The sequence below is a fragment of the Conger conger genome, chromosome 7 (genome assembly GCF_963514075.1).
Source record: "Conger conger chromosome 7, fConCon1.1, whole genome shotgun sequence".
NCBI lineage: Eukaryota > Metazoa > Chordata > Actinopteri > Anguilliformes > Congridae > Conger > Conger conger.
The window spans coordinates 40,337,168-40,349,938 of NC_083766.1; the positions used below are offsets into that span (position 1 = coordinate 40,337,168).

General features: G+C 45.8%; 1 protein-coding gene across 1 annotated transcript in view; it reads left to right on the top strand.

Annotated features, from left to right (window-relative positions):
- Positions 1 to 12,521, top strand: part of LOC133133288 (uncharacterized) — a 38,475-nt gene extending 25,954 nt beyond the window's left edge. The window contains exons 7-9 of the mRNA XM_061249394.1: positions 5,808 to 5,928; positions 12,343 to 12,390; positions 12,511 to 12,521. Coding sequence (XP_061105378.1) covers positions 5,808 to 5,928; positions 12,343 to 12,390; positions 12,511 to 12,521 — 180 coding nt within the window. The remainder of the gene's footprint in view (positions 1 to 5,807; positions 5,929 to 12,342; positions 12,391 to 12,510) is intronic.
- The last annotated feature ends 250 nt before the right edge of the window (positions 12,522 to 12,771 follow it).

Consider the following 12,771-nt stretch of genomic DNA (forward strand, 5'->3'; position numbering starts at 1 on the left):
CATCTAGTTTAACATAAACATCATAAAATGACGAGCACTGCATGTTGATGCTGTGTTCACCATGAGGCTGCTGGAGCTGTGTGGCTGCTGCAGGAACTGGATTGGCAGGTTTGGTATTGACACACTTGACACGCAGAACGCTCCCTACTGGAACATAGGCCCCGTCCAAACTCTTCGTCAGCGCATCATGGGAGTAGTACACAAGGGTTGTTGGTAGGGATGGAGAAGTGGCTGGGGTGCAGTCAGAGAACTCGTCACTTGGCTTGTGAACCCTGAAGCTAATTTCACTTAACCTTTTTGGGGCTAGATTTTGCAGCGTCCCTGAGTTCCACTGGCATTGCTCATCAGTACAGGACACCCCTGTCAATCCTTGAGACCCAGCACTCTTCACCTTCAACAAAAAGAAACTACAGTGAGAATAGTCAATGCAAATAAGTACAGGGTTACACTTTATATTAAGGTACACATATTCACCATTAACTAGTTTCTTATTGATAGTAAGGAAGTTGTTGTACATGAATTATGATGATAATATGCTTGTACCTTGATATAAAGTGTTACCAAGTACAGAATACTTGTTTACATGTATGGTATCACACAGATCCCCTTTTCCTTATTGGTAATTTCCTATTTGGTTGTAAAACTCACCTTGACTTTGGACTGATTTTTGTGCCATTTGAGATTTGATTAATACAGTACACATTGAGCCACTGAAACCATGGGCCATCTGTTGTATTATTGGTGGTCATAGCATGTCATGCAAGTATGACCTGCCAACTACGAGAGCCTATCATACAAGATTTGACATTATACTTATCTAGACTGCAGGCACTTTTCTGGACTGGAGGCACTTTCTGTTGAATCACGAATGTATGTTAGCCATTCACATTAACAGTATTTCACATTAAATGCTCTTAGCAAATGTATAACATCACAGAGAATGAGCTTGCATAGCTAACGTTGGCTATTTCAATGGCATGGCACCATGTAACGTTTTGGTTAGCTAGTATGTTTGCTACATCTGTCAGTATCCAAAAACTGCAGCTAGATAGGTGTTTACTTGCTAGACATAGTGCATGTTAATTAGTTCCAGTGGTATGGTATCATCACAGCTAGCTGGGTAGCTAGCTTATGGTGACTGACTATAATCTGGTTTTCCAAAACAAAGAGCCAAAACGGGCAAGGTTATGATAAACAAGAAGGCATCTAGTTGGCTAGCTAGCTGATCACAGTAACCTACCTTCCATAGTATCGTTGCTGCATGACTTCCCCCGCCCTGCAACACAGGTGCACCCTGCAGTCTCCACAGTGCCAACAGAGGACACCAGAACCCAGGCAGAAAGGTGGTGTTTTTTACTCTGACTGGACATGACATCTGGAACACCAAGTTGTCATCTTCAAGACAGCACCTACCCAACTTCGCCGCTGTGGACGTACTGGTATGCCTCCGTGGATTTGTAGTTCCTCATTTCTGTAGTTCCATCCACACCAAGAGGGAAAAGGCAAAATAATTGACGATGTCTTCCTACAGTATTTCTGGCCATTTCTTCATATCGTCCTCCCACTCATGAATGGTTCGCGGATGTGGGACAAATTTACCATTCGTGTTTGACAGATAATTGTCACTATGTTCCCGCAACATCTTGCACTAGTAACGAATGTTAGCTAGCGACAAGCTAGCGAACAGCGCATCGACCGGAAGTTCCCCACAAAAAATCGGAAAGAGAGCCCACCGAATATAGAAGTTTGAAAATAAGGTGAATAGGAGCCAGTAGACTACCTCTTTCAAAGTGAACAAATATACCTTAGAGCAACTCCAAAGCTGTTTTACTTAAACAAGGTTTCGTGTATTTGAAATACACATACTGGAAAAAATTTAAACGAGAGATGTTGTTTTCGAGGAGGTTAGATGGTTGGAACTATAACCGCTGAACATACATGTCTTCTTCTGTCTTCCACTGGTTGTGCACAGTGATCCACACACTTTCTGAAGGTAGTTTTAAAATTTAGAACTTCTCCGAAAACAACGTATCTTTTTTTTAATGCATCTTTCATACATTTGTATGAAATGTATCTTTCATACATTTAAAAAGGTCATAATGTTGGTTGTTAAAAACTGTAAGAGAGGTAACCCACCTCAATGCAGCAGAAATGCTTTAGGATAGACCAGAACTGTCTTGAACCATATACGCTGACAGGGGGAAGAAGTCGTTGGACTACAAGCAGTTTTGCAGTGGTTTTTGCAGACCTCATAACATCTCAAGTGCTCTGTGTACCAAGGTGTGTTGGGTTCCACAACAAAACAGGGCTCGTTTTCAACAATTAGCACATTAACAATTCTCCCAAAATCAGTAAGTCCACTTGTGCTTCCAGTTGATGTAAACATTCCTTGTGTGTACCGAGTTCCGTGTAAGAAGACAGTTTTTGCAAGAGAAACCGCAGTCACATTTCTGAATTTCCTTCTTGATAGGATCTTTGACAGAGTGTTCCAAAAACTCAGAGCAGACAGTTGATATTTCTCCAACTTATGCTGGTTTGAACCGGTTAGGCATGCCTATATAATATGCCAACATGAGCTGGTGCCTGGAGGCTAAAGTTAGGAGTATATATTTGAAATTATTAACAACCTTCTTAAAAAAAACCTATGCTTGGCCTCAAATCTAATTGTCCAAAAGTCAAGCAAAAGTCCTGGAGCCGCGGTGGCGCAACAGGCTAAGACGCAGCAGACTTGCGGTTGCAGTTTGCTGCAGTTGCACACCGGGGACCGGGGTTCGGGGACCGGGGTTCGATTCTCGGTCCTGCCAAAAGCCAAGTTTGGCCGGCTCACGTGAGGCAGCAATAATTGGCTCGCTGCTCCAGAGGGAGGGACTTGGCAGGGTTATTAGATCGCCGCACAATAAGCACCTCGGGCGCCTCGGAATCACGGCAACAGGCACGAGACGAGACGGCTTGAAGAAGGCGTGTCGCTCTCATTCGGGCCGCCGAGGGACGAGGGACGGGGTACGGGCGGTACATCTAATACGACTACCTCCAATTGAATCAGACGAGGTACAATTGGCTACCAAATTGGGAGAAAAAGGGAAAAATCTGGAAAAAAAAAAAAAAAGTCAAGCAAAAGCCCAAAGCAAAGAACTCGATGGGGATAATGCTCTAAAGAATTATGTTTTTGTGTCAGCTTAAACTCAGAAAAAACTTTAAACTGTAGGAGTTTGTGGTGTTCAAAGATTCTGGCTTCAAGGTAAAACAGCTTTTCCTCAGTGAACGTGGGCAATGCTAGAATGTCTTTAATATCCAAGATGATACCCCAAGTCGTGTCATTCTCTGGTATTTTATTTCCAGTAAGCAAGGGTAACAGCTTCAAAGGTAACCCATTTTCATGGCCGTTCCCACAAACAGTTCCTTTTAGTCTAAAAGCCTATTTGTCTTATCTGAGAATGTATAGAGAAAACACTGAATGGCTGTATTCAATTCCTCTCAGGTAACTTCTTGTCAATCAATATCTTTAAAAACAAACACAACTCCACAGGTACTATTCCTTCCAATAAGTCTTGTAAGAAGTCAGGTGGAAAATCTGTTACACAGTGAAAGTAGGTTAGTTTGTTTAGGACACATTCCCTTTTCACTCCATCAACAACAAGAAATGTGTTCTCTTTTACTCTCTGAACAGCTTCAGTGTGCAATATTTTGGTTCTCAGTGGAAACAAAGCAATCCCTCAAAAGAGAGACGGTGAATAGCATTATGGCTGGCTAAGCAGAATCTACAGAATTTATCAACATGAAATGACTCGTGAAACCCAGCCAAAAGAATGAGATTGTCATTGCTAAATTGTCTGATGACAGACAGGACTGTGCCTTTGATGCAGGTACCCAACCTATCAATGTAAAATCCCTGGTTTTCAAGTATACAAAGTTGCAAGTTGTGTGCAATTGCTTCATAACCAAAAGTCTTCACATCATTACTATTGCTCAGTACTGCAAGGTATATGCTGGATAAGGCTGCAAATAACCAATAAATAGCAGTAACTTTATGTTTTCCCAATGGGTATTTTTACTGACCGGACTGAGATTTTACGTTTGACTGTTCGAGTATTTGTCAATTACGTCACCCCTATTCAATAATTTTGGAACCACAATTGAAATTGGGACATATATAAAAAAAGGGGGACCGGAGGGTGTGCTCCAATTATTGGGGTATCACACTCCTCAGCCTCCCCGTGAAAGTTTACCCTAGGGTGCTGGAAAGGAGGCTCCGACCGACGGATTCAGGAGGAGCAATGTGGCTTCCGTCCTGGTCATGAAACAGTGGACCAGCTCTTTACCTTGGCGGGGTTGCTGGCGAGTTTGGATGGGAGTTTGCCCATCCGGTCCACATGTGCTTTGTCCCGATGATTACGTCAATGGCGGGAGCAACTTTCCCGTATAAGAGCAAGACGTTCTCAGGATCCCTCTCTGTCTCTCTCTTCTTGTCTCCTATTCATTCCCTTTCATTCACACCCTTTTTGGCCATTCGCTTCAGCTCATCTGCTCCGAGACTCGGGACAGAGGCTGAATGCTGCACAGCGCACTACCAGGCCTACGGACACACCCAGTTACCTCGTGGTAGTGGCCTATAGCGAGTGGAAACTGGTGTACGCGGAACGCTACATCAGTTTACTCCTGCAAAGCTCACCAACGAACAACAGCAACAAACTTTTACAGACAGAAAAAGAACCAGCGGACACATTTTTCCAGAACCGAACAGACCAGACGACAACGCGCAGCCCACAGGAACATCCCAGCTCTGCGCACCTCTCCAGGACATCATTCACCGCACCATCGCAGCTCCTATAAGGACAGCACGTCTTTTGGATTCAGCAATGCGTATGGACTCAGTAAGACTCAACAACAAACATTCAGGCATAGCCAGTGTTTAGCTTAGTTTTGACTGATATTGTGAATGTGTTTTTTCTATTTGTCTGTGTTACCGTTTGAATGTATTTTTGTTAGCCACATATATACCTGAATTGATTCGCCGTCTTTCGCGTATGTGATTAGAGTAAAACTATGCAAGTAGTCTCTCTTTCCCCAGCTAACAGTAACACTCCCTCTTTTACCTTTCCTTTGTTCGAAGGACACACGCGCTTGCACGCGCACACGCTCACATACCCTACTAACTTCCCGTTAGTTTCTGTTCTGTGTTTGTACGTTTGTTTAATAAATATATTTTATTAAACCCGGTGTCCGTTTTGGTGTCACATAGACATGAGAGCCGAGTTAAAGCAGTCTTTCGAAGAACTTCCAACCTTCAGGTTATCGGTATGTTTAATCATTAATATTGGTTATTTTAATTATTAAGCCCTCAGGGTCTGGCAAAAATAAACAGAAGCACCTAAATTGGTTCCAAGTTTAGTAAAAAAGGAGACTAAGAAGATTTGTCTGAGATTTAGGAAATTCATCAAATTGATTTACAAAGTGAAATACAATAGATTTTTCAGGTTGGGATCTGTCAGTAGAACAAGGGGCATAGGTGAAAATGAACAGAAGGTCAATTCTACTCAAATTTATAATTTCAAATAAATATATCAAATGGTTTGCCAGGTCATGTAGCAGAACTAGAGACACGACAGGTGTTAAAGTTCAGGCTTGAAGCAGTACTAGATACTCTAGTTTGTAGTATGTAATGACTTGTGCTGGATACTCTCTAGTCTGCACAAAGTTGCTGAGAATAGACTGATGGCCTCTACATTATGTGTTCCTTTGTTTGATCACTGTATGTGGAGAGTATACTCCACTTGCGGTTCTCCTTCAAACCTGTTTTCACACTGCAGGTCAGGCAGTACGCCAGCAGCAGGCTGATGGATGTCTTCCTGATGGATACCCTCCTGGAGCTGGTGGCCAGAAAACCATGGTGCTTTACAGAGAAGAAGCAGTCTGGGAGGCTGCTGGACAGTGGGTGTTAAACATTAAAGATGATCTGCCTTTAGCCCAGGGGTGCGTGAGGGCTCATTCCAATTGCTTATCTTTTTTCTTCTACTTGCTCCTGACCCGGAAATTGATCAAGGTCTGCTAGCTAGAAGTAGAAGTTGAGCAAGAAAAGATCAGCGCATCCTTTGTGGAAGAATTTTCTGGAAAGCCTGACGTATAAATGATTGACCTGTGGATCTACCTCTCCCCATCTGCCACATCTGTAACTGACGTTCAAAGGAGCAATAGGATACTCCATTGGCCTAATTCTTGATTTTTCGATGAGTGGAGCTTGGAATAGATGCAAAAATAAACAATGAGCCCTGACACTTATTTAATCTGAATTAACTGGAAAAGCAGCAACAGGAAACGTGAAGTATAGTCAACAAGCTCGTTCCAATCCGTTATTTTTCTTTTTTTTCCTCCTAATTTTCTTGCCCCTAGCTCCACCCATTGGGAGAGGCTAGGAAAAGATGAAAGAAAAAGAAGTAAAGATGAGGAAATCAAGAAAACATGAATTAGGCAAATGGAATGCTCTTGCTCCTTCAAACGTCAGTTCAGGCAGAGGTGTAGCAGATAGGGCCATAGGTTGATCATTTATACGTCAGGCTTTCCGAGAAAAAAAAACTTACGCAAAGGATGTGCTGATGTTTTCTTGCTCAAAGGAAAGATTGGGAGTTCCTAACTTCTACTTCTAGCTCCTAGAAGGAACATTTAAGGGGTTGGAATGTCCTTAAAGAATCCTCAATACATTTCTGGGTCAGGAGCAAGAAAAGGAAAAGGCCCAATGTAACCTGCATAGCCTATGGAGATTAGCTGTAGTATTTGGACATGATTATTCAATTATTCAGTATTGCATATTATGCCGCCAAAATATACAATGTTTAGGCCAATAAAAACATTCATTAAAAACTTTACAATGTCATTCCCGGACAAAAAAACTTGTCATCAACTAGTCAGGGGGTTCTGCAGCACTAGCTCCCACAGCCATGCATATATTCCTATGTGAGGATTGACTCTGAGCTATTGGGACAGGGTCCTTGATGACCAAATGGCCAATAAATATTTTAGCCTCATTGCATATCTCCTCCCATATTTTAATGAGATTTTAGCATCTTGCTATTTTTCAGATCTTAATCACGCTCCCAGTCTCCCATCCATCCATCCATCCATCATCACCCGCTTATCCGGAGTCAGGTCGCGGTGGCAGTAGGCAAAGCCGGGTATTCCAGGCGTCCCTCTCCCCAGCAACGCATTCTAGCTCCTCCTGGGGGATCCCGAGGCGTTCCCTGGCCAGGAGAGATATCCCGAGGGGTATCCGCCCAGTTGGACGAGCCCGGAAAACCTCCAAAGGGAGGCGCCCGGGAGACATCCTGATCAGATGCCCGAACCACCTCAATTGGCTCCTTTCGACGCGAAGGAGCAGCGGCTCTACTCCGAGCTCCCTCCGGATGTCCGAGCTCCTCACCCTATCTCTAAGGCTGAGCCCGGCCACCCTACGGAGGAAGCTCATTTCGGCTGCTTGTATACGCGATCTCGTTCTTTCGGTCACTACCCAAAGCTTGTGACTATAGGTGACGGTTGGGACGTAGATTGACCAGTAAATCGGCTCCCACTTCACCACGACGGTCCGGTGCAACGCCCGCATTACTGCTGACGCTGCACCGATCCGCCTGTTGATCTCACGCTCCCTTCTACCCTCGCTCGTGAATAAGACCCCGAGATACTTGAACTCCTTCACTTGGGGCAATGACTCGTTCCCAACCCGGCGGGAGCAATCCACTGTTTTCCGGCAGAGAACCATGGCCTCGGACTTGGAGGTGCTGACTCTCATCCCGGCCGCTTCACACTCGGCTGCAAACCGCTCCAGTGCGTGCTGAAGGTCACGGTCCGATGAAGCCAGCAGAACCACATCATCCGCAAAAAGCAGAGATGCGATTCTGAGGTCACCAAACCGGACACTCTCCTCACCTCGGCTGCGCCTTGAGATCCTGTCCATGAATACCACAAACAGGACCGGTGACAAGGGGCAACCTTGGCGGAGTCCAACACCCACAGGAAACGTGCTTGACTTTGTGCCGAGAATGCGGACACAGCTCTCACTTTGGTTATACAGGGACCTGATGGCTTGTAACAGCAGCCCCGGTACCCCATACTCCCGCAGTACACCCCACAGGGTTCCCCGGGGGACACGGTCGAAAGCCTTCTCCAAGTCCACAAAGCACATGCGGACTGAATGGGACTGAATGCAGACTGAAACTCCCATGACCCCGCCAGCAACCCTGCCAAGGTAAAGAGCTGGTCCACTGTTCCACGGCCAGGACGGAAGCCACATTGCTCCTCCTGAATCCGAGGTTCGACCGTCGGTCGGAGCCTCCTTTCCAGCACCCTAGAGTAAGCTTTCCCAGGGAGGCTGAGGAGTGTGATACCCCGGTAATTGGAGCACACCCTCTGGTCCCCCTTCTTGAAAATGGGGACCACCACCCCGGTCTGCCACTCTACAGGTACTGTCCCCAACCTCCACGCGACACTGAAGAGGCGTGTCAGCCAAGACAGCCCAACAATGTCCAGAGCCTTCAGCATCTCAGGGCGAATCTAATCTACACCCGGCGACTTGCCACTGCTTTTTGACTACCTCAGCAACTTCCGCCAGGGATATAGGTGCAGATTCCCCCGAGTCTTCGGGCTCTGCCTCTTCCACAGAGGATGTGTTGTTTGGGTTCAGGAGCTCCTCGAAGTGCTCTTTCCACCGCCCGACAATATCCCCAGTCCGGGTCAGCAGTTCTCCTCCCCTGCTGAAAACAGCCTGAGACAAGCCCTGCTTTCCCTTTCTGAGTCGTCGGATGGTTTGCCAGAACTTCCTCGAGGCCAACCGAAAGTCCTTCTCCATAGCCTCCCCGAACTCCTCCCATACCCGGATTTTTGCTTCAGCGACTGCCGAAGCCGCAGCCCTTCTGGCCACCCGGTACCGGTCTGCTGTTTCAGGGGACCCCCGGGCCAGCCAAGCCCGAAAGGCCTCCTTCTTCAGCTTGACGGCCTCCCTCACCGCTGGTGGACACCAGCCCCGACAGGCACCAACAACCTTCTGGCCACAGCTCCTGCTTGCCACCTCTGCTATGGAGGCTTTGAACATGGCCCACTCGGACTCCATGTCCCCAGCTTCCCCCAGGATGCGTAAGAAGTTCCTCCGGAGGTGGGAGTTGAAGATCTCGCGAACAGGGGCCTCCGCCAGACGTTCCCAGTTCACCCTCACTACACGTTTGGGTTTACCGGGTCTGTCCGGCAGCCTCCCCGGCCACTTGATCCAACTCACCACCAGGTGGTGATCAGTTGACAGCTCTGCTCCTCTCTTCACCCGAGTGTCCAAGACATACGGCTGCAGGTCTGACTGATGGCCTAAGGTGCTCTGCTACCAAGTACACTTATGAGCTACCCTATGCTCGAACATGGTGTTTGTTATCGACAATCCATGACCAGCACAGAAGTCCAATAACAAAACACCGCTTGGGTTCAGATCAGGCAGGCCATTCCTCCCAATCACCCCCCTCCAGGTTTCTCCGTCATTGCCCACGTGAGCGTTGAAGAACTATGGAGTCTCCGGGTGGCACCCTTTCCAGGATGCCGCCCAGTGACTCCAAGAAGGCCGGATACTCTGAACTGCCGTTTGGTGCATAAGCACAAATGACAGTCAGAGCTTTCCCCCCAGCCACACATAGTCGCAGAGAGGCGACCCTCTCGTTCCCCGGGTGGAACTCCAACACAGTGGCGCTCAGCCAGTGGCTTGTGAGTATCCCCACACCCGCCCGGCACCTCTCACCTTGAGCAACTCCAGAAAAGAACAGAGTCCAGCCCCTCTCCAGGAGTTTGGTTCCGGAACCAGTACTGTGCATGGAGGTGAGCCCAACTATACCTAGTTGGTACCGCTCCGCCTCCCGCACTAGCTCCGGTTCCTTCCCCACCAGAGAGGTGACGTTCCACGTCCCCAGAACCAGTCTGCGACGCCGAGGATCAGCACGCCCGGATCCCCGCCTTTGCCTACTGCCCGTTGGGCAAAGCACCCGACTCCGATGCCGACCCCTGCAGGTGGTGAGCCCACAGGGCGGTGACCCCACGTGACCAGTTCGGGCTGTGCCCGGCCAGGCCCCATGGGATAAGGCCTGGCCACCAGACGCTCGCCGATGAGCTCCCCTCCCGGATCTGGCTCCAGCAGGGGGCCCCGGTTTCCCTTTTCCGGGCGAGGTAACTGGGTCGTTGTGTGGCCGTATCATGGGAGTCTTTGACCAGTCTCCCTCCTTCTCCAATACAATTTACTTGTGGGTGGTACGTTTTTGGAGGAGTCAAGGAGGGAGGTAGGGTGGTGAGGCAGTCCAGACCATGCCCATGAAATCTTGAGATTGATTTCAATACAGAATTTATGTCTGACTTGAAATAGGTGTTATTATAGTTATTTACATTACTTTGAATTGATATTGAGTCTAAATTGCCCATAGGTATGAGTGTGTGAGTGAATGGTGTGTGTGCCCTGCGATGGACTGGCGACCTGTCCAGGGTGTATTCCTGCCTTTCGCCCAATGTATGCTGGGATAGGCTCCAGCCCCCCTGCGACCCTGTTCAGGATAAGTGGGTTAAGATAATGGATGGATGGATGGATGAATTGATATTTGGCAGTGGATACATCCCTCTGTGGATTTCTGGTTATTTCATTTTCCAATTACTTTACCTGTCAGTGAATAGGCTACAGCAGCAGAAGACAAATATGCGTAAAAAAGAAGTTTAATAAATACCTCATAAAGTGCTCACAGAGTGTATATTATGGGTATGAATGGGTTGAAAATATGTGAACCCCTTAGTTTTGAGGAAAAAAGGCAAGAGTTTCTCCATTATAGCCCATGGGGAAATTGAGAGCTGCTGCATAGAGAGCTGGACGCATATTCATCAACTGCCATTTGAAGTAAACCGCGCCCCCATCATGGCCCTCTCTTCTAAATCCAGTCCCACCTAATACAGTCAGAACATGGTTTAACCCCTTACATATCACCCCCTTTTCTTAACACAAGCTTGAAAATGACAAACCCAAAATAAAATGGTTACTATTCCTGAACCCTTTTGACTACATGCATAATCCTGGTCACTTCTGAGTTCACATGTTGCTGCCGAAATTGCACTCCAGACAAGCTATCACTGAAACTCTGTATACTATTGCTATCCAAGTGAAGACTGCATATCTAGTTATAGAACAATACCAGTTCACTATTGGTAGCAATGGATATTTGTAAATTCGGCAAGCTAACTAATAGCTAATTTGCTTGTTGCTACCGATAACTAACTGGTATCGTTTTATAACTAGATATGTATGTGCCAAATAAGTTGCTTTCTCATAATATAGTTGGTTAGCTAAAGCAAAAACTTCAAAAAGACAAAAAATATAAATAGTGTTAGCACACTAAAGTCAAAATTTCATGAAGTCACCTGTTCCAACATTTTCTTAGTAGAACACTATGAAAAGATGGCAGGCTCTGTCGTGTTTGTCACTGTCAGCTTTCCAAAACAGTGTATGAGAACACTGAACTGTATAATAACACTTTGGGAAAAGTGCATTTTTTCCACTAGCCGTGTGTACTCGAAGACCTCCAGGGAACTTGTTGAAGTATTGTTTCTGTGTTTTTTGCGTGTGAGCAGTAGGTTATAAGGAAACCTTGTTAGTCTATCAGCAGTTGTAGATTTGTTGTCAAATTACTGCGTTAGTTAGACCGGGTGTTTTGCATTTTCTATCATTAGTTAGCAAATCTCGTGTGTTTTTCACCAGCCGCCGGCAGTTTCGCTCGGTTCTGTTATTCTGATTAGGTGATCAGAATCAGTTAGATACTTTGGACGCTGCAATTGTTAGGATAATTTTTAGATCGCTAGTTTGCATTAGTAATTAGCAGTTTATATAGGCGTGCTCAGAGCGACGCTATATAACAGTGGAATTGTTTGCAATTCGGCAGAAAAGTGCATTTTTTCCACTAGCCGTGTGTACTCGAAGACCTCCAGGGAACTTAAGTATTGTTTCTGTGTTTTTTGCGTGTGAGCAGTAGGTTATAAGGAAACCTTGTTAGTCTATCAGCAGTTGTAGATTTGTTGTCAAATTACTGCGTTAGTTAGACCAGGTGTTTTGCATTTTCTGTCATTAGTTAGCAAATCTTGTGTGTTTTTCACCAGCCGCTCGGTTCTGTTATTCTGATTAGGTGATCAGAATCAGTTAGATACTTTGGACGCTGCAATTGTTAGGATAATTTTTAGATCGCTAGTTTGCATTAGTAATTAGCAGTTTATATAGGTGTGCTCAGAGCGACGCCTCCCATTTTGGAATGGTATGTTGTGTCAGCACCCCATTACGGTCTGCTCTCTCCCCTTCAGAACGCGCTTCCAGCGACGTGGCCCTCCACGACGACGGAACCCCACACAGTAAATCTTGCAGTGTCAAATTAACACTTAAAGAGTCAAATTTAACACTATTCCCAAGTGTATTTGGTCCCACTCAGAATTTGTGTTAAATTGACTCTTGCTCTTGTGTTAACATTTTAGAGTTAAATTAACTCTAGAGTACAAACTTAACACTCGCTTACACTGTATAGTGTTATTTAAACTTAACACTATAGGTTAAATAACTCTGGAGAGTGTAAATATTATTCTCAGTAGTGTTGATAATTTACTCTTCTGTGATAACAAATTAACTCTGATTGAGTTGAATTCCAATGCTCATTAACACTGCATTGAGTTATTAAAAGTTAACACTGGAGGGTCAAATAACTCTGATGAAGTGTTGATATTACACACTACTGTGTT